Source organism: Archocentrus centrarchus, unplaced genomic scaffold, assembly GCF_007364275.1.
Source record: "Archocentrus centrarchus isolate MPI-CPG fArcCen1 unplaced genomic scaffold, fArcCen1 scaffold_30_ctg1, whole genome shotgun sequence".
NCBI lineage: Eukaryota > Metazoa > Chordata > Actinopteri > Cichliformes > Cichlidae > Archocentrus > Archocentrus centrarchus.
In genome coordinates, this window is record NW_022060259.1 from 771,156 (window position 1) to 793,540 (window position 22,385).

Sequence of the window (22,385 nt, forward strand, 5' to 3'; positions counted from 1 at the left end):
TAGCTGCTTTCCCAGACTATATAATTAAATAAATGGGGCTAAGAGGCACCTATAGAAGAGATTACCAAGGGGTTACACATAGGTGAACTGGCCAGCTGTGTACATGTGTCAGAGGGAAGTTTACTATCTTAGTTAAAATGTTTTATACCAAGTATGGTTGAGCTTGAAAACATCGTCTGGGAAAGAATTAAAAAATTTAGACAAAAATTGCAGCTTATCAGTCCAAAAAACAGTCACAATGGCCACTATGCTCAGAAAGAAAAGACAAAAAAAAAAAAGGAGAAGACTTGCGGTCTTTAAACTGTAGTCAGTTGAATCATTGTCATTATCATCCTTATCATCATTATCATCATTATCATTGAATTAACCTGTTGGGTGCCTGAAACAAAAATAACCTATTTTCAAAATTAATTTAGAAATATTCACGAGCTGTGGTTTTAAGCTTGGTTTCAAGCTTTTACTGTCTCCTTTTCCTGGCAGTTGATGAGCTTTGGTTTGCAGCTGGAGCCCAGCTGTGGGTACAGCTGGCAAAAGCTGGATGGAGGGTATACAAAATACAGTAAGATTAGTATTTACAGGACGTGAATCCAGTTCTTTCTGCCTTGTCCTCTAACTACAGCCTCAGCTGTCTCTCTTGTTCCATTAAGCAGCCTCAAATGGAAATAACCAAGAGTGAAGCCCATTAAAAGACTATGCACTATGTAATATTAATATTAATCAGTTGAGATCATCAGATGAAAGCAGTTATTTAGTTTTGATGGCAAGGTTGCAGGATGAATTTGATGATAAATGGATTTATTGAAGGTTGGATTATAATGGCTTCTATAATTTGAAGTCTTTAATCTTAGTCTTATCTCTTCTGTCTTTAGTCTTTTATGAGTGATTGAGCTCAATAACATTTTTAACATGGATTAAATGGGATTTTTTGTGCTTATTGTGCTTTGGGGCAATTTTGTAATCTGCTACAGGAGCTGATCATCATTTTGAAGGTGAGAACACCTATGATCTTTCAAGGCTTACATTTACCACTGTTTGAATTCCATATGACATTTAGTCCAGGGTTTGATACTTTGCCCTAAAAACATATAAACCGGATAATAGAACTTTTGTTTGTCATGCTTGGAAATGTTGTTTGTCTTATTCTACATTATGGTTGGAATAATATAACATTTGGACATTATTTAGTTATTTAATTATAACCACATTAAAGACATGTACATTGAATAATGAAATTCAACTGTGAAATGATCAGGTTCTGTTAATATGTTAGAATATGTAAGATTATTACTATAGCAAATGGGTATCAATCAAATTTACAAAACCATTTTTTTTTGTCTGGTCACTCCTGTTTGTTTTTCGATATTTGTGCTGTGCTCTTGGGCAGACACTTTCTCTCTGTATATGTGGGGAGTAATACTGACTAGATGGCTTCGATAGAGGTGTGCCTGCCGTTGACACAGCCCCATCCGACTCAGCAACATCAGGATGTCTCTGTGAAATGTCTTTGTCAGGATAGCATAAAATAATGGGTTGGCACAAGAGTTGAGAGGATAGAAAAGGACCAGCAGCACCTATGGAGAAAAAACATAGATCAACCATTATTATAAATACAAAAAAAAAACAGAATTAAATATTAAGATTACGTAAAGTCGTACCTTGGAATCTGTGACAGTAATCAGTGGGTGGTGGAGAGCTGCAGACAGGCCGTAGAAACAAATGGGAGCCTGACACAAAAAGTTGGTGAAAATAATAAAAAACATGCGTTTGGCCATGTTTATGTCACATCTGCTGGAGTTATGATGGGGATTGTGTACCATAAAGTAGATGTGGATATAACACAAGCATACCACCATAAAAGCAATGACATTAACAGTCAAGACAGAAACAATGTAGGCCCGAGCAGCAGTTGTCCCAGTGTCCATAGGTAAGCAGATGCTTACTTTCTGGTAACTGCTCACACCAGCTACCGGTAGCAGTGCAAGGAACACACACAGGAACCACCCACCAAGCATTAGCACAGATGCATGGCGCAATCTCATTTTTCTGTCTGGCCTCATAGCTGAGAAGATAGCATGCCAGCGCTGAAGGCTAATTAAAGTTAATGTGTACATAGATAGCTCACTGGCAAACACTGATAATGTTCCTGCTACATTGCAGCCACTTCCTGTTTGCCAGGTAATTGCATAATGATGATAATGAGAGCGTGTGTAGAAGTCCACAGATGCAATGAGCAGCAAGTACAACCCCATACAGCAGTCTGCAAATGCCAGGTGACCTATAAGAAAACGGGTAATGGACAACTTCTGTCGACTGGTCAGCAGGATGAAGAGCACCAATAGGTTGGCTGAAATGGCAAAGAAACTGACTACCCAGACCAATACCCTCAGAAACCCTTGGCTCATCACATCTTCACAGGGGTTCAGGGCATCAGGCAGGGGAGTGCATGAAGGTCCATCATGTGTATGAAGTTCATTACACAGCTCAGAGTCAAAGCCTTCACTGAGGTGCTCTGAATATATTTTCAAATTGAACAAACCATCATTTTGAGACTTCTTGGTTAGGCAAATAAGGCTGTTGGGATTGCTATTTGCACTGCTAGCAGTTGGAAGACCAAACCTTTCAGCTTTCAGATGTTCGGAGATGTTGTGCCCCAGATACCTCTGAGAGAGAATTGTAGATGGCCGCTTCCCCGAAGTAGCCCATGTCAGGTTGCAGATAACTGCCTCAGAGTGTCTTGCACAGAGATGATAAGAAATATTATTCAGAGAATGAATTACAAGCATTTTTAAGATGCACACAAATACTGGAACACAAGTGTTGTTCAAATAAGAGATGCTACTGAAATTGTAAGTAATAACAGAATGCAATAAGCTGCAGCCATTTCAAGCCTATATTAAATTAAATAGTACAAAAACAATGTCAAATATCTCCTCTATTTTGATACTATAAAAAAAGATTAGGACATTGTGTGTGTGTGTGTGTGTGTGTGTGTGTGTGTGTGTGTGTGTGTGTGTGTGTGTGTGTGTGTGTGTGTGTGTGTGTGTGGTTTTAAAAGTATCAGTAATGTTTTCTACTACAGCTTTAAAAGAGTGAAAATGATCAATTCTGCCAAAGTATAACATTTTAGAAAATGGAATAATTAATGGAAGAAACATCAAGGGAACTGTTTACCCTGCATGGATTAAGGTTACCGAGACCCCACCCTGGAGCAAGGGAAAGCGTCTGGTGGCCAGGCTTTAGCCCGTGGTGCTCAGCTGGGAGCAGCCTAAAGAGGAGACATGTAAGCCCACCACCCACAGGAGGTGACATAGGGGTCAGGTGCAATGTGTGTCAGGCAGTGGCCAAGGGCGGAGGCCCTGGCGGAACAATCCCTGGCTATCGATACTGGCTATCGGGGCATGGAACGTCACCTCTCTGGTGGGGAAGGAACCTGAGCTAGTGAGTAACGTTGATACTGGCTAGATATAGTCAGGCTCACCTCAACGCATGGCCTGGGCTCTGGAACCAGTCTCCTAGAGAGTAGCTGGACTCTGTTCCAGTCTGGAGTTGCCCTCAGTAAGAAGCAGCAAGCTGGGGTGCGTATTCTTGTATCCCCTTGGCTTACTGCCTGTACGTCGGAGTTTTCACCGGTGGATGAGATGGTTGCTTCCCTGTGCCTTTGGGGTGGGGAAGGGGTCCTGACTGTTGTTTGTGCTTATATGCCAAATGACAGTTCAGAGTACCCACCCTTTTTGGAGTCGCTGAGCAGGATGCTCAAGGGCACTTTATCTGATGACTTCATCATTCTACTGGGAGTCCGAATGGACCCTGTTTCGCACCTCCATTGTTAAGGCTGCTGCTCAGAGCTCTGGCTGCAAGGTGGTTGGTGCTGGTCGTGGTGGTAATCCAGGAACCAGATGGTGGTCACCAGGTGAAGGGAGGTGAAGGGAGCCATCAAACTGAAGAAAGTCCTGTCAGACTTGGTTGACCTGTGGGACTCCAGAGGCAGCTGATGGGTACCGGCAGGGCAAGCAGAATGCAGCACAGGTGGTGGACAAAGCAAAAACTTGGCTGTGGGAGGAGTTTGGTGAGGCCACTGAAAAAGACTTTCGGACGGCCTTGAAGCAATTCTGGCGGGGGGTGAGGTCACTGAGGCAAACTTCTTGGTGGCAAGGTCCCTGGGGTGGACAAGATTCACCCTGAGTTCCTGAACGCTCCGGATGTTGTAGGGCTGTCTTGGTTGACATGCCTCTGCAACATTGCATGGAGATGATTCGGGAGATAGACACCCTCTCTATTTTTAAGATTAGGCTTAAAACTTTCCTTTATGATAAAGCTTATAGTTAGGGCTGGATCAGGTGACCCTGAACCATCCCTTAGTTATGCTGCTATAGGCCTAGTCTGCTGGGGGGTTCACATAATGCACTGTTTCTTCTCATTCACCTTATTTACGTTGTTTATACTCCACTCTGCATTTAATCATTAATTGATATTAATCTCTGGCTCTCTTCCACAGCATGTCTTTTTTGACTGTTGGGTTTTCTCTGTATTATTGTAGGGTCTTTACCCACAATACAAAGCGCCTTGAGGCGACAGTTTGTTGTGATTTGGCGCTATATAAATAAAATTGAATTGAATTGAATTGAATTGAATTGAGATCTGGGGCAGTGCCACTGGATTGCCAGACTGGGGTTGTGGTCCCCATCTTTAAGAAGGGAGACTGAAGGGTGTGCTCCAGTTATCAGGGGATAACACTCCACAGTCTCCCCAGTAAGGTCTATGCCAGGGTGCTGGAAAGGAGCATCCATCCATTAGTCGATCTTCAGATTCAAGAGGAACAATGCAGTTTTCATCCTAATCAGCTCTTTATTCTAGTGTGCATGGGAGTTTGCCCATCCATGTTTTGTGGGCTTGGAGAAAGCATTCAGCTGCATCCCTTGGGGTATCCTGTGGAGGGTGTTACAGGAGTATGGGGTGTCTGGCCCGTTGTTGCAAGCCAACTATCGGGAATCACACTCCTCAACCTCCCCGGTAAAGTCTTTGCCAGGGTGCTGGAAAGGAGGGTCCATCCGTTAGTCGAACCTCAGATTCAAGAGGAACAATGTGGTTTTCCTCCTGGTCACAGAACACTGGTCCAGCTCTTTATCCTCTTGAGGATATTCGAGGTTGCAGGGGAGTTTGCCCATCCAGTCTACATGTTTTTTGTGGACTTGGAGAAGGCATTCGACCGCGTCCCTCGGGGTATCCTGTGGGGGGTGCTGCGGGAGTATGAGGTGTCTGGCCTGTTGTTGCAGGCCATTCAGTCCCTTTACAACTGCAGCAAGAACTTGGTCTGTATTGCCGGCAATAAGTCGGATTCATTTCCTGTGGGTGTTGGCCTTTGCCAAGGCTGCCCTTTGTCACCGATTCTGTTAATAATTTTTATGGACAGAATTTCTAGATGTAGCCATGTAACGGAAGGCTTCCGCTCTGCTTTTTGCAGATGATGCAGTCCTGTTGGCTTCATCAGGTGGTGACCCCCAACTGACAGTGGTTTGCAGCAGTTGGTGTGAAGCAGTTGGCATGAGAATTAGCACCTAAATCTGAGGCTATGGTCCTCAACCAGAAAAGGGTGGAGTGCCCACTCCAGCTCAGGGACAAGTTGCTGCCCCAGGTTGAGGAGTTTAAGTATCTCGGGGTCTTGTTCAAGAGTGACAGGAGAAGGGAAGAGAAGATTGACAAATGGATTGGGGTTGCGTCTGCAGTGATGTGGACACTGCACCTTTCTGTTGTGGTAAAAAGGGAGCTGAGCATGAAAGCGAAACTGCCAATTTACTGGTCAATCGATGTCCCTACCCTCACCTGTGGTCATGAGCTTTGGGTAGTGACCGAAAGAGTAAGATTACGAATAACAAGCAGCAGAAATGAGATTCCTCTGAAGGGTGGCTGATCTCTCCCTTAGAGATAGGGTGAGGAGTGCAGCCATTTGGGAGGGGCTCAAAATAGAGCCGCTGATCCTCCACATCGAAAGGAGCCAGTTGAGGTGGTTCAGGCATCTGACTTGGATGCCTCCTGGGCACCTCTTGGGTGAGGTGTTTCAAGCATGTCCTACCAGGAGGAGGCCCCGGGGCACACCTAGGACATGCTGGAGAGATTATATCGCTTGACTGGCGCTTTGGGGTCCCCTCGGACGAGCTGGGTTTCTCTGCTTAGGCTACTGCCTCTGCGACCTGGCCCCGGATAAGTGGAAGAAGATGGATGGATGGATGGATGGATGGATGGTCACCAGCCTGTCACAGGGCCAACACAGAGATACAGACAACCTTTCACACTCACGCTGTCATTCACTCCTATGGGCAATTTAGAGTGGCCATTTAGCCTAACCCCAGTAAGTGCATGTCTTTGGAATGTGGGAGGAAACTGGAGTACCCGGAGGAAACCCATGCAAGCACGGGGAGAACATGCAAGAGGCTTGGGCCAAGGTGGAATCGAACTCAGATATTATTCTAACTGTGAGGCAGCAGTGCTAACCACTGCGCCAACATGCTGCCCTAATCACAAGACTATCAAAACAAATATAATATAAACAAATATTACAATTAACTTTTTGTTCATATATATATATATATATATATATATAGTACTGTGCATAAAAACTAGACCGTTTTCTCTCCCGCCACTGAACCCACGTTAAGGATTAATTGCTCCACGTGTTGGGTGGAGCCTAGCTAAGCTAAGTCCAATGACATGGGGACATTTCCTCTCCCGCCACTGAACCCAATTAGGGATTAATTGCTCCACACATTGGGTGGGCGTCCATGGAAGCTAAATGCTTCCAACGACCAGCACATCAGGCTAATGTCCCTCTGGGAAAGAAAGCTAACCAGCAACGCCATTGCAGGGATTCTGCACCAAACCCACGACCTGCAGGTACTGGTGATACCATGGCCCCCGCAGAGCCCGGACCTGAACATCATTGAGTCGATCTGGGACCACATCAAATGCGAGAAGGAGAAGACGAGGCTGACATCACGAGATGGACTTATCACATAAACATCACTGTGAAGAAGGCCAGACAGCGTCTCTACCTCCTCAGGCGGCTGAGAGACTTCACTCTCCCACTCAAGGTGCTCAGGAACTTTTACACCTGCACCATCGAGAGCATCATGCGTGGGAGCATCACCACCTGGATGGGAAACTGCACCAAGCAGGACTTCATGGCCCTAAAAAGGGTGGTTCGTTCAGCTGAACGGACCATCAGAACCACCCTCCCCAACCTGCAGGACATTTACACCAAGCAGTGCAGGCTGAGGGCCATGAAGATCCTAAAACAGCCCAGCCACCCCGGACACTCTCTCTTCTCCCTGCTCCCATCAGGCCGGCGTTACCGCTGCCTGAGGGCTAAGACTGAAAGGTTGAAGAAGAGTTTTTACCCACAAGCCATCCGTCTGCTCAACTCTGAGCCCTAACTGGACCATTATTGCACAATGTAAATATTATAATTTATAAAAGTGTGTATAGTGTATAGTATATAGAGTATAGTGTATAGTGTGAATTACTTTTTTTTATTTTTATTCTTCTTATTTATATGTGTGTGTATATATGGTTGCAGGTACAAAATACATTTCACTGTGCATTGTACTGTGTATAACTGTGCATGTGACAAATAAACACTATCTTAATCTTAATCTTAATCTTAATCTTAAAAAGAGAGGCATTGTGGGCCACAGTCCAAGGCGCCTAGATGACAATACTGAGTGAGAGGTCGCTCGACCTCATCCCGCGCGGGGGATAATGCGGTGTTAGTGTGGAGAGAGCACATGCAGAGGACGGAGCCTCCAGGCCTCATTGCGCTGCATTATTCCCGCCAGACACGGGGGAGGAGGTGGGGCTGGAGGCAAGCCCGCAGGCCAGAGGAGCCCACGGCCTGAGAGTGACTGGTACTACGGCCGGGGCTTCAGTGGCTGCCCTCCAATAGCGGGCCACGTTTGTCAATCGATCGGAGATGCGTGGCTGGAAGTAGAACGAGAGGTGTGTAGGGAATATCCCCAGCCTCCTCTCCCCGCCACACAGGCACTTGTGACCAATATAGCATCTCCACTCACTTACCCAGGGTGAGAGGCCCCCCGGCTGGACAAAGATCCCCACATCCCTCCCCTGGACATCCTCAATGGGAGAGGGAGGGCGGACATGCTCCACTCACTTACCAGGGGCAGACACTGCCTCACTCAGGAGCCCCCAGCCGGATGCCCGGAGCTCCGGGGCACACCTCTACCTGCAGCAGGTCCTGGGAACCCACACTTACTTACCATCACTGACTTAGCAAATCCACAGCAACACAAGCTTTGCACCCCTGGTATCCTAACAAAGCTTTGTTCCCTGGCATGCTAAGCTGCCTTGGTGCCCCTGGTATCCTGGATGGGACTTAGTTGCTGTGTACTCCTTGTTCTCATGCCCCTGGTATCCCAGGCTGCCTCTGTGCCCCTGGTACCCTGAAAGTGCTGCTGTGGATGCAATGGCCTAAATAATTGTGTGTGTGTGTGTGTGTGTGTGTGTGTGTGTGTGTGTGTGTGTGTGTGTGTGTGTGTGTGTGTGTGTGTGTGTGTGTGTGTGTGCGTGTGTGCGTGTGTGTGCATCTTGTATTTTGTCAGTGTAAGTTCTATCTCTAAGTAAATCTTTATTTGACTGTCAAATGTTTAAATATAAATTTTTTGCCACGCTCTAGAGAATTGACTTTTCATTTCATTGGAATTACTACAGCCAGTTCCAGCTTTTGAGAGTACCCAAGGCCCAATACAGTGAGCATGAGAATAGTTTTGTACAAGGAGAAATACACAAGTAACAGAAACACCGGGAAACATTTCCCAGGACTTACCCTCTCCACCTTTTCAGCATTTTAAGACCACAGCAATGGCTTGGGAAGGTCAATTCAGCACTCTGTAAATGAACAAAGGCTCTAAAGGGGGGCAGTGTTTTCAGGGCCCATGTGTTTTTAGCTTGGAGCTTTTCAATGTTCTTCATGCCTATTGAAGGCAAAGAATGTACTTTGGTATCTGAAAGCTCTCTGGAATGACAGACAAAGAATAAAGAATAATTAACAGGGCAGAAAAGCTCTCTCACTCTCTCTTTCATTATATATAGGAAGAACAAAAGCAATACAGATTTTTTTGTCAATAAGAACATTTTCTTTATTTTCAAGGATCCTTTGTCATCTTGCAAATTCTGTACTTCAGTTACTCACAAGTGAGTTGGGCCATGAATCACACCATAAAATGCAAATTCCTCTATTTGTTCCAAATGGAGATTCCTATGAAGGTACCTGAATAATGGGAGAAAGATAGAGAACACAGTAACAGGATCAAAACTATTCAGTTTTACTGACTTTTCAAGTAAGTAGTTATAATAAATAATATTTTTAATGATATTTAATTGTATTGAAAACATAATTGTCAATTTGTCACTGTATTTACCTTTTTTTTTCTAACAGTGCTTGGCCCATTGTTGTGGGACACATAATGGAAAGTTGCACGGGAGTCTTTTTTTTTTTTATTACTGTACATTTTTTTAAAATTTAATTTTCACTTTAATTTTATAGTATTTTTCGTCTTCTAATCAGTGGATTGTAGTATTTTGCATTAAAGTATGGCTAATAGACACAGAGTAGTACAATTTAATGCTCCAGAAGCTGTGCTGCCGTATTGCTGAAGCAATTGATTATGGATTTGGAAGTATCAAAAGAAGAAAAACCATCCTGACTGTAGTTACTTTGTTGGACAGAAAAACTAAAATAGAGCCATAGTTATTCCTATTTAAAATAAAATGACCCCACTAAAATCGCTTAGTCACTTGAGGGCTATAATCTACCTATCAACCAGATTAAAAAAAAGATTGTAAAAATGTATCATTTCAACAAACATTGTGTATAAAACACATAAATACAGACACTAAATAAATGAATCAGTTTGTGAATTGAATCTTGTGTCTTATCACAGTTTTAGCTCTTCTTGTTTCAGTGCAGTAAATCAAAGTATCATACACTTCCTCCAGTTTGCTCCCATTGAAAGCATAGTTCTGGATCTTTTTCACACCATTGCTATTCAGCATGCTGAAAAAAAAGAGGGAGAAGAGAAAGAAAACCCTGTAAATCCTAAGTTCACAATTCAATCTGTAATTCACAAAAGTTGAAAAATTAGTTCCACATGTGCTTCAAGTTCATGAGCTGTGTGAATTAGAAACACGTCTCCTGATGTTATAGTACTTAATACATTTTGTACTTGTATTCATAGTGTGTTCCTCCTTTTATCATTTTGAGGACAATACTTGGACAGTTTTTATATAAAGAATAATTTCTTTATTATTTTTATTTGGAAATTTAAACTTCACCCACAGATAAATGACAGATTTTCCTATTTCAGACTTTTACATCATGTTTATGTTTGTGAGAACGTTTCAGTAGTGTGTGTGAGAGCGTTTCAGTAGTGTGTGTGAGAGCGTTTCAGTAGTGTGTGTGAGAGCGTTTCAGTAGTGTGTGTGAGAGCGTTTCAGTAGGGTGTGTGAGAGCGTTTAAGTAGTGTGTGTGAGAGCGTTTCAGTAGGGTGTGTGAGAGCCTTTAAGTAGTGTGTGTGAGCTCGTTTCAGTAGTGTTTGTGAGAGCGTTTCAGTAGTGTGTGTGAACGCGTTTCAGTAGTGTTTGTGAGAGCGTTTCAGTAGTGTTTGTGAGAGCGTTTCAGTAGTGTGTGTGAGAGCGTTTCAGTAGTGTTTGTGAGAGCGTTTCAGTAGTGTGTGTGAGAGCGTTTCAGTAGGGTGTGTGAGAGCCTTTAAGTAGTGTGTGTGAGCTCGTTTCAGTAGTGTTTGTGAGAGCGTTTCAGTAGTGTGTGTGAACGCGTTTCAGTAGTGTTTGTGAGAGCGTTTCAGTAGTGTGTGTGAGAGCGTTTCAGTAGTGTTTGTGAGAGCGTTTCAGTAGTGTGTGTGAGAGCGTTTCAGTAATAATGTCCCTAACGGCCCCTCATAGTAGTTTGTTGTGATTTGGCGCTATATATATAAAATTGAATTAAGCTTTGTAGGCTCCACTAACCAAGCACTGCATTAAAATTTGGCATCAAGGGGCCCTCACCAAGCTCCAGTAACATGGCAAATTAGGAGATATAGTTTGTTACAATTTAGCCATTGCTTTACTAAATTAAACTTACATAGTCAGAGCATTCACAGATATTCCAGTAAAGGAATTAGCAGGTATGACTTGTATAAAGACATTCTCCACTATCTCCCTGTTAAAAAGGAACAAACATAATTTTTTTAAGACACACATGCATGTGGGCACACAAGCGCACACACACAGAAAGGCTTCATGTGAAATTGTGCAATCACTTTAAGTGAACAACAGAATATACATAATTGCAACATACAATATAAAATCCTCTCGGCTGGACTGAATATGCCTTAGCCCAGGAAAGGAGGTGAGACCTGTGTTTGTGATCCCACTGTATTAAAACAAGACCAAGTCAACATTCGATAAATTTAAATAACTTTAACATTGCTTCTCTGGGAAAATATCATATGATACACTCAGAATATAAATAAGCAAACAAAATTATACTCACAGGTATTTTAAATTAGGTAGATTCTTAAAAGCCTCTTGATCAATGTGTGACAGTGTTTTGATGCCATTTAGTTGTCTATCAGACATGCAAAAAACACACACACAATATTTTTTCTTTTCACAACATATTTACTTCAACTTGTACATGTGTATATGGCAGTGAACAGTTTTTTATAGGATTTGAGGGATGTAAAAGGTTGTTACTTTTATCTAATTACTTCATTTTAACCTAACTTTTATTAATATAATGGTCAAAAACATCTAACCAGCTCATCTCATATGATTAAACAAAGCCAAGTCTTTGGAAATCATCTTGTCCTGGGCACCAGTAAGACACATGCCAGGACTGTAAATGTGAATGGCCTTACAGCCAGTCTAGTATAAGTAGTACTACTGCAGGACAGAGACAGCATGATATGAGAATTATTTGTATATTTACAGCAGCATAAATGGGTTAATTTGACTGTTGATTTCAATCACAGTCATGTTATTTTGCTCAAAGTTTACATACATGTGTGTGACCGTGGACAGGTTGTAGAAAGAATGCCTCTCAAGATATCTTAAAGTACTGTCATCAGATATGTATCTGAAAAACACACAAAGTACAATGTTAGATTCACAGAACTCAGTGAGTTTAAAGCAACAACAACTTGCATGAACAGATTAGGTCTTAAAATGGCATTTATGAATTATTTAAGAAAACTGAACAAAATTCGCAATGATAAAAGTTTGCTGGATGCAAACTGCCTTTCTTTACAGTTTGTCATAAGCATAAAAATCCACTAATCTGAATTAATTTAACTTTGATCATAAAAGCATTTAAGTGTAACTGCAGGCATTTGCTGGTTTGTGGAGTCCACTTTAATCTTTAAATCCGACAATGCATACTATGCAGAGTATTCATAGTAGTTGCAGTTACATGAAATTACATAAAATACCTTGCTTAAGGCCGAGAGATATAAAAAGAAATACTATTAACTGAGTAGTACTCTTGGAAGAATTAGGTCTTGAAACAGCTTTTAAAGACAAAAAAATCCTGGTCATTGACTCAAACTTGATAAGTTCTTATAAGTGCACCATAAGAGACACATCTTGGATGGAGCCTTCTTATCCAGAAGTACAACTCTGGATAAGAAGGCTGTAGAACCTGCCAAACAAGGGCTCACCGCTCTGACCACTAGGCTGAAGAGCAGCAGAGACCAAGACAATAAATGACTTATTCTCCAAAGACCATCCAGAGTGTACTCTTACCTGCAAGGACCTCCAGCAACCTCACAGTGGTAGTGTTTTTAATTCAGTTACTTTCCAGAGTGGGTTTGCTTGTTTAAATTTAGCTTTAATTGTTTGGAAATGTTTAGTTTTAGCTTACTTTTTATTCGTTTCAGGGTTAGTTTTAGTCTTTTTAAATATTATTGTTTGGAGGGCATGAACCGAAGGCAAGATTTGGGAAAATCAGCAGAGCTATTACAATAGAAATACAGAACATTTTAAAAGCAGTTATAATAAATCTGATTTATATAGCACCGTTCAAGAAATCCAATGTAACTTTACACACAAAAGTCAAAACCCAAAGGGTTAAGTGAATAGGAGGCATTTCAACTGCTTTTTGAAAATGTCCAGAGATGGGGCACTGTGGATCTCAGTCTATGTGCTGTGAAGTGTTCTGAGGCCAGACTGAAAGCGTTCAAAAAGCTCATGGAGAGATGTGTTGATGGAGTTGGGCAGCAACTGCTTTTTTGAGTATTTTGCCGATGAATGGAAGGGTTGAAAGTAGGCAGTAAATAACAAGATCTTCAGGGTCCAAACCAGGTTTTTTGAGAATGGGGGAAACAGCAGCTGCTTTGAGAATTGAGGGGACCAGGCAGGTTTCTCATTTGTTGATAATGTCAACCATGATGGGACACAGGGTAGGCAGGCAAGACCTGACCAAAGTTGTTGGTATGGGAGGACAGGAGGAGGCCTTAGTATTGATGTTCAGCTCAGTAAGTAAGTGTGGTTCAAAACAGCCACATGACCATGGCTTATTGAGGTTTTGGTTCATTTTGCCACAGGTGGCTTACCTGCTGTTCTAAGCAAGCAAGTAAATTGGACTGGACCTTGAATTACTAAATTCATGTTTTTAATACTATTTCAAGCACATGTATAAGAGAAAATACTCAGTGTCTCATAATTATTTTTGCTGTGGATTGTGAAGGCCATTATAGGCTTTCCATCCTCTTAAACACTAGAATCCAAAGTGTAATTAAATAAATATCATCTTAATTGATAATAATTTAGACAAGAGAGAAAGTCAGAAAAAGAAACAGATTGTAGATGAGTCAGTGATCCACTGACTCATACACTGTAAACCCAGATTTTGATTCGACTTAAAAATATTGAATATTAAAAATATTAAAATTGCCTAGTATGTGAACATTAATTGTTAATGCTGAGTAAGTTGAACTGTTTCATGTCCTTTTTTATTGTAACTGTGTTTTTAAGTCCAATCAACAGATCCTACTGAAATAAACTGAGTTTATATATTACTTAAACATCTGTCATTTCGCAACATTACTTATTAATTCTGAGTAGACTGTACTTTTTGATGGTCTGTCTTATTGTAATTATGTGTTTGAGTTCAAACAACTTAATATCATCAGGTTTTGCACCCACTAAAAATCTAGTTTATACCAGTTTAAACAGACAGGCTTGATGAGCAGCAGCATGGCGGCATGGTGTTAGCATGTAGAAGGTCTGGGTTTGATTCCACCTTGGCCCGGGTGTCTTGCTGCAGTAGTTCTCTACTTGTACGGTTTTTATTGTTCCATGGACAAATGTTATTTGGAAATGTTAATGTACCAGTGTTTATCATGTTTGTTTATTTACCAAATTTAAACAGACACAGTTCAACATTGTAAAAATATATTTGCTACAGGAAGCACCACTGCTGCTTATTCAACTAATGTTTCATTACTTAAAAAATTTAAGGCAACGAGTTACCTTGGTTTTTTTAAGTACATTCAACTTATCCAGGTTTACATTAGCAGAGAGACAGAGCAGCTCACTGTGCTCTAAATTCATTAAATTACCTCAACAGAAAGCACTTGTGCTTTCAAAGAGAAAATTAAAAAGGCAGAAATCTCTAATCCCTGTCTATTCTCTTTTTCTTTCAACAGAAACCGTATTTAAGTGACTTCATCCTCACTCCGACATGTTACTGGCATTCTACACAGCCAGAAACTGCTGGAAAAAATGTGTGAAAGCCTAAATGAAAATACAAGAAAAACCGCATCCATTAACTAAAGGTGACTTATTTGGTAACAATTTTCATGAAAAATTAGGGGGTTTTCCTCTTTTTTAAAATTCCCATTCCCGTTGACATTTCTGGTGTAAATATGAACAACAGGAGAAAAGAGATGCAGGTTCAGTGTAATCAAAGCCTCAGACTCAGATTGAGTAAAACATGATTTCCATGTCACAACATATGTTGCAAATAAAGTTACAGAATCTTTCTTCATCCTCCGCTAAACAATTTCTGAACCTTGATGTGTTTGTTCAGATGTAAAAAGGTATTCATCAGTGTGAAATGGACAATTAGTCAGAGTGAATCTATGATAATTAATTATTTTTGAATTAATTTAAACTAAAATCTGACATCACGGCAGCTTTTAGCTTTTTGATAGTGTGTGGAACAAACCTGATGACATTAAAACCCTGAAAGCTAAACTCAACCAATTCTATGAGGGTTGCAAGGCTGGGGACCCAAAAACAGCCTAAAACTTGTGTGTTCATCACCATAAATATAGCAGTGTTTTCTTAATATATTTTATGAACTGGTTGTGCATTGCACTGAATTGCTAAATAAGTGAAACAGCCTCACGCATGTTAACAGAGGGAAAATCTTTTCCACTTCAACCATCACAGAGCTTACTAACATCCTCGATGAGGCTCAGGGCAGTATATGCTTCAGTTCTGCTTTTCAGGAGGGGAAGAAAAAAAAATGCCCCTAAAGTTATTTCTTTTGAAAGTTAACATTCTTGATTTCACAATTAATTTTTTATGAACCATATAGAAAATTTATTCTAGGAGCTAACAGAGCCCTTAGGAAGCCCCCATATAAAAGCCTTATGTATACAGTATCTTATCTTTTTTTACAGTAATTGTAATTTTTGTTTTCAGTCAATTCCTTCAGTATATTTACAATAAATGGTAGGTAATTGGTTGCGTGCTAGTTTACTGTATATTGTTCATTTCTTGTGTTGAGTGCAAATTGTACTAAATTAAAAGAAAGAAGTTAGTGCTGTAGAAAATGCTCTTACATTTGAGAAATGTTGGCCAAGTTTTCAAAGGCATTCTCAGAAATGGAAGACAATTTTGTCCCCTTAAGCCATCTAAAAGAAAAATGAAAGACATTTCAGTCTTACCACAACAGTCACAGAAATCAACGTTTAAGGATTGCAGTTACTTACACTTCCTTTGTGCTGGAATGGAAAACAGGCATGACCTCAACACCAAAGCATGACACACTGTGGGTTTCCCATTCACACTGGCATTGAGGTGGGCAATATTCCAGATGAAGAGTAGTCTTGACAATGATGAAAGTGAAAAAAGGAAGATAAAAAACAGAATTCATTGTAAAAGCAGCAAATCACTGGTGAAGACTGCACATTTGAAGGAGTTTTGAAAGACACTCAGCTGTGCTGGATTTTGGCCAATAACGGTGCTTCGCTATTGCCCTTCAAAATAAGACCAAAATGTTGAAAATAAAACCAAAGAACTGATGTTCAGTGTCTCATTGTATAATACAGATTATACAGCAAATATGTTTTTTGTGATCAAATTTTTATTTTATCTTTCTTTAGAATGAAGTACAGGTAAACAGTTGCACATTACAAAAAGAAAAGAATATGGAGCATGAATTTGCATATGTTTATATAATTACATATGAATAAGCAAAACAAAACAAAGAAAAACAACCTGGAATCAGAACCCTAAATAAAACCCACCCGCTTCTTGGATCCACTAACACCAGTACCCCTTTACATATTATACTCGAAGTTTATGGAGAATCGTTAAAAGCGAGCTCCATGCCTTCATTGTCGATTCTTTGGCTTCGTGAATTCTGGTTATTGACATTTCTAAATAAACAATATCCAAATATGTCATCATCCATGCTCGAAAAGAAAGTGAATGTGGAGGTTTCCAACGCATTGCAACTAGTTTTTTTCCTAAGTCCTGCCAGGAATGCTCTTCTTGCATCCCGTGTCAAATCCAGCTTTGACACATTGTTCAAGATGAATATAGTAGGTGAGCAGAGCACTCTTATCCTAAACATCTTAGATAAATTAAATGTGACCAACTTCCACTATTTGGCCACCGGGGTACACTCCCAAAACATCTGAAAAAAACTGCCAATATATCTGGAAGAACAGAAAGTACATACAGGATCACTAATAACCTTCATCATGAAGTTTCCTTGGAGTTAAGTATGCTCTATGTATAAATTTGTAATGTATTTGTTGATGATCAGGATTTCTAGATGCTAAGCTCACATTAGTCCATACTTTATCGCAGTCAAATAAAGGTTCCATATCTGGAATGTCTCTCCTCCACATCCTGTCTAATGTCAGAGGTCTGTATGTGTGCTGCAACACAAACCGATAAAGACTTGAAGCCAAGCCTGTTGTGCCTTTAACAGAATAGAACAGTTTATGAAATAGGTGTATTGTGAGGGGGCCCTGTAAAGGGACACCGCTATCTTTTAAAGATAATCTAATTGCAAATAAAAAAAATGTAGGATTTACACAGCTGATTGTATTACAACCCAGGCTCAGGAGTAGCGATATGAAAGAGAGACAGAATGGGATAAACCAGGTTTTTCATTTGTTTCCATTCATGAAAGCAAAAGGAACAAACACATGAGGATCCATCATGGATGGATGACCCATCGATCCAGGGCTGGAGCCTATTGGGTGGATACAATTCAGTTCAGTTTAATTTCTATAGTGCTTATTCACACTAACAAAGGATAGAGGACCAGGAAAGTTGCGCTCCTTGAAATAAAACCTTTCATGAATTAATAATTAATTAATCAAATATTCATTAGTAAATTCATTTATAAATTGATTTTTATTTGTTATATTTATTTAGACATTTATTTGATCATTTAATGGTAAATTAAAAGAGAAATTATAAATAAAGATTTCTAAATGACATGGCAGCACAGTGGTTAGCACTTCTGGTTAGTGGTTAGCATTCCATCTCAAATGAATACGGGTTTTATGCTTGACCATATCTGATTGGCATAAAAAGTTTAACATATATTATGAGTACTATGAAATTTTAGCTTCTGTGAGGACCCTGCCCCCTGGCCGGCCTGCCCTTTCTCCTCCCTCCTCTTTCTGTCTATGAGTGTGTGTGTGTGTGTGTGTGTGTGTGTGTGTGTGTGTGTGTGTGTGTGTGTGTGTGTGTGTGTGTGTGTGTGTGTGTGTGTGTGTGGATAGTGGAGAATGTCTTTATACAAGTCATACCTGCTAATTCCTTTACTGGAATATCTGTGAATGCTCTGACTATGTAAGTTTAATTTAGAAAAGCAATGGCTATATTGTAACAAACGGTATCTCCTAATTTGTTACTGGAGCTAATGCAGTGCTTGGTTCAGTGTAACCTACAAAGCTTAAGGGTTAGGTCTAGAAAGAGGGTCATGGGTTGGGGTAAAAATCCTTCCTTCTGAGCAGAGATTTCCTTTTCCTTCTCCTGTGTGTGTGTGTGTGTGTGTGTGTGTGTGTGTGTGTGTGTGTGTGTGTGTGTGTGTGTGTGTGTGTGTGTGTGTGTGTGTGTGTGTGTGTGTGTGTACTTAGGCTCTGCGGGATCCAAAGAGTGCTCTCTGCCCGTCTAATCAAGCACCTATGATCCCTCATGTCACCAGTGAGCTATTGTGCTGATTAAGATTCTGGCTTTAAAAGATGGAAGCTTACTTCAAGCCACTTCCAGATTGTTGCATTGCTAGCAGTAAGGCAAAGATTGGCCCCTTATTAAAACCTTTGCATGCTCTGATAGTTGTTTCTTCCTCTACTCACCTTTTCCTTCCTCTCGCCAGCAGCAGCCTCAGAATGAAAGGACCGGAAAACACTCTCACCGAGGAGCGGAAAAACAAACTGTTTTCACAGAGTAAAAACTCATTTAACCTTACCACCGTGTCCAGGTTAAAAGAGTAAGCTTAACAGCTTCATATATCAAATAGTTTTCAAGACATATTTTTTGAAAAATGGTCACTTGACCCACTTTCAAGCCTTTGTTTTTTGGGGTTTTTTTTGCACATTGAAGTCTGCAGCAATGTTTGAACATGAATATGTCAAAAAGTATTAAAGATAAAAGCCACTCACCTTTCTTACCATCAAAAAGAATCAGAATCAGTAATTTTGGTCAGATACATCAAAAAAGTATTTTTCTTTCTTTTACCTACTACCCCTCTTGTAGCGATTGACAAGGGATCTCCAGGCATCCCGGTCCTGGGCTTTTCTCTCCAGATTGTTTAAGAGTTACCCCATTCTCTTGGCGTCAGCTTTAAGGTCAGGGGGCCAGAATTTTCTGGGCCATCCACTATTTGTCTTGCCTTTCCAGGTCAGCTCTATGTAATAGGACCAACTTAACATTGGAGTTGAAAAACCTGATCTTAGTTTGTAGAGTCAGTTCCTTAGAGTTCCATAGATCCTTTAGTTATAAGAATGCTGCTCTTACTTTGCCTTTTCTGGCCTTGATGTCAACATCGGTACTGCCCAGCTCGTCTATAACCCTACCAAGGTAGGTGAAGGCTTCCACCAAGGCCTCTCTTTCCAGATCGATGGGATCGTTACTGATGGTGTTGACCCTCAGTATCTTGGTCTTCCCCTTGTTAATGTTTAGGCCTAATTGTGCTGAGGTAGCTGCCACTGTGTTGGTCATCTCCTGCATCTGTTGACTGGTGTGGGACATCAGTGCCAGGTCATCTGCAAAGTCGAGATTGTCAAGTTGTGTGAAGAGTGTCCACTGAATTCCTGTTCTTGTGCAGGCTGTTCACATCTTCAAGAAGAGTCAAGTGAGAGAACGCACCCCTGATAAACTTCTGTCGGCACTTCAAAGTGAGCTGCCCTCCATTAACTACTCTGCAGTAGCAGGGTTCTAGCTAGCAGTTGAGTGCCTGGCACTGCACCATGCTGAGCTGAGAATTTCACCGGTTTGCAATAGGAACTCTTCTCTATCACTGTAATTAGCAAGCAGGCGTGCACCCCGCATGCTCAGCCCCGTTGCTGAAGCTAGACTGATTTTTTTCCTCTGGCCATATCACTGCACTAGAGTATTATTTCACCACAATTTGCAATCTACCACCAATTCAATTCAATTTTATTTATATAGCACCAAATCACAACAAACAGTTGTCTCAAGGCGCTTTGTATTGTGGGTAAAGACCCTACAATAATACAGAGAAAACCCAACAGTCAAAACGACCCCCTATGAGCAGCCCTTTTAACAGGAAGAAACCTCCAGCAGAACCAGGCTCAGGGAGGGGGGGTCATCTACCGCGACCGGTTGGGCTGAGGGGAGAGAAAGACATGCTGTGGAAGAGAGCCAGAGATTAATAATAACTAATGATATAATGCAGAGTGGAGTATAAACAAAGTAGATAAGGTGAATGAAAAGAAACAGTGCATTATGGGAACCCCCCAGCAGCCTAGGCCCATAGCAGCATAACTAAGGGAGGGTTCAGGAACACCTGATCCAGCCCTAACTATAAGCTTGATCAAAAAGGAAAGTTTTAAGTCTAATCTTAAACATAGAGAGGGTGTCTGTCTCCTGAATCCAAGCTGGGAGCTGGTTCCACAGAAGAGGGGCCTGAAAGCTGAAGGCTCTGCCTCCCATTCTACTCTGAAGGAACCACAAGTAAGCCAGCAGTCTGAGAGTGAAGGGGTGATGTGGGACTATGAGGGCTTTGAGATAAGATGGGGCCTGATTATTCAAGATCTTGTAGGTGAGGAGAAGAATTTTAAATTCTATTCATGCACGGCCAGTTTCGTTCACAATGTACACGCACAATCTCACAACAGTCCTGTTCATGCTTGATTTTGCGTGGCTACGGAAAGCAAAAGTGTGAATGCGAGGGGGAAGAAGAGGGAAAAGGGAGCTCAAAGGACAATTTTGAGCTTCATATTAAACATAAAATCCCAGGAGCTGTGAGAGGCCTTGGAGAAAAAACTACAATTCCCAGCAAAATGATGTTACTTATCGTTGTCCTAGTCAGTGACTTGCATTAATGACGGATATTTGAATGTAGGAAGTGCTGTTAGCATCTGATCACATCAATAAAACACCTGGATGCATAATATGTTCTGCATTGGTCCTATGAACGTAACTGGAAATCCCCTCGGACCCCTACACTGTAACACACAGCATAACCTGACGTGCACCTCTCGAGAAATGTAACTACACGTCAGGTCGATGCAGGTTTGCAAACCTCTCCTCATATGCATTCATATCACCAAGGCCATGTCTCCCCATCACTTCTTCATACCTGGTGTTGTTCTTCCCACTTTTGCGTTTAAGTCTCCCATTAGAGTGTCAACATGTCTCTCATTGATCTTCTGTAGGATGGTCTGTATATTGATTTTTTCTTCTTCTCTACCATCATTCATAGCATAACACTGTACTACATTCACAATCCCGCTCCTCTTCTTTGTTGGGAATGATGCAGAGCAGGGTGGTTGTCCTTACAGCTTCTGATTTCCAGCTTTCACCACACAGTTTTAATTTTTCTTCTTGGTGAAAATCTCTCTCCCTGGGACGAAGGTGTCTTGTTCTCTTCTTGATGTTTTTGTTGCTACCTTGTTTTTCAGTTTGGGATACCTAACCCCACACACAACCCTCTGGCATTAGGATTAGGGTTGGGTAAGGAAGTTAGGCATTTAGGGGTTAGGGCCAGGCTTTTAGATTTAGTATCATATATCAGACTATCGATCGCTTTGCAAGACTACTCATGTGAAATTAGCTACTAATTAGTTTTTTATTACTCTTTATAGTTTTGCCATATTTATTTTCATTTACAAAAAATGTATTAAAGCTTTTAAAGCATCTTTGTATATTTTAAACTTAACCTGAATTATCAGAGCAGCAGATCTTGAAATGGTAGGAACAGTAGAATCTACCATTTCAAAATGAAAAATATGCACATATTTAACAAAATGATGTTCTCAGATAGAATACCATCTGGAAACGTTTGTTCTCTTTGGAGTAGACAATCTACTGATATTTTTGTTTTTGTGATACAGCTTATGATATTTGCTCAATCCAGCATGAAAGTTGAATGAAAACAGCATTTTCTTTATATTTTGTGACATATAATTATATGTTAGAAATTATTCTGTTTTGTTTTTGCATGACTGTGAAATATAATAATATAATTACCAGTCAGAAATTGTAATTAGTTTTTTGCAATGTGAAGTTTTGTATTAGTATGTGCTTAAATATGGGACTTTATAGGATGGCTTGATTTTTAAAAAAAATATTTTAAATAGCCAATACTTAAACATTTTTGATGTATCTGTCCCAAATTATAGATCCTGATTCTTTTTGATGGTAAGAAGTGAACATTTCAGACTTTTATCTTGAATAGTTTTTGCGATATAACTGCAGCTGAAAGAAAATTTAAAAAAACTAAAACTGTCTTTTAAACTTTAATTTAATGAAATACTCGATTTTGATTATAATCTGCCAAATTATTGCATGTGTTAGTGATAAAGCTGTGATATTGATATTTGTCTTTTTTGCTGGCGTTCTTTCTATGCTTCAAATAGGCGAAGTTTATTAAAATAGTAGCT

General features: G+C 40.7%; 1 protein-coding gene across 1 annotated transcript; it reads right to left on the reverse strand.

The window, feature by feature from the left end:
* Positions 1-449: 449 nt before the first annotated feature.
* Positions 450-16,168, reverse strand: LOC115776276 (thyrotropin receptor-like). The gene is made up of 12 exons (XM_030723892.1): positions 16,005-16,168; positions 15,855-15,926; positions 12,068-12,142; positions 11,558-11,632; positions 11,363-11,437; positions 11,147-11,224; positions 9,995-10,063; positions 9,200-9,277; positions 8,834-9,022; positions 1,656-2,733; positions 1,422-1,571; positions 450-524 (listed from the first exon to the last, which is right to left on the reverse strand). The coding sequence occupies exons 1-12, from the start codon at positions 16,166-16,168 to the stop codon at positions 450-452; spliced, it is 2,178 nt and encodes a 725-aa protein (XP_030579752.1).
* Between the last annotated feature and the right edge of the window lie 6,217 nt (positions 16,169-22,385).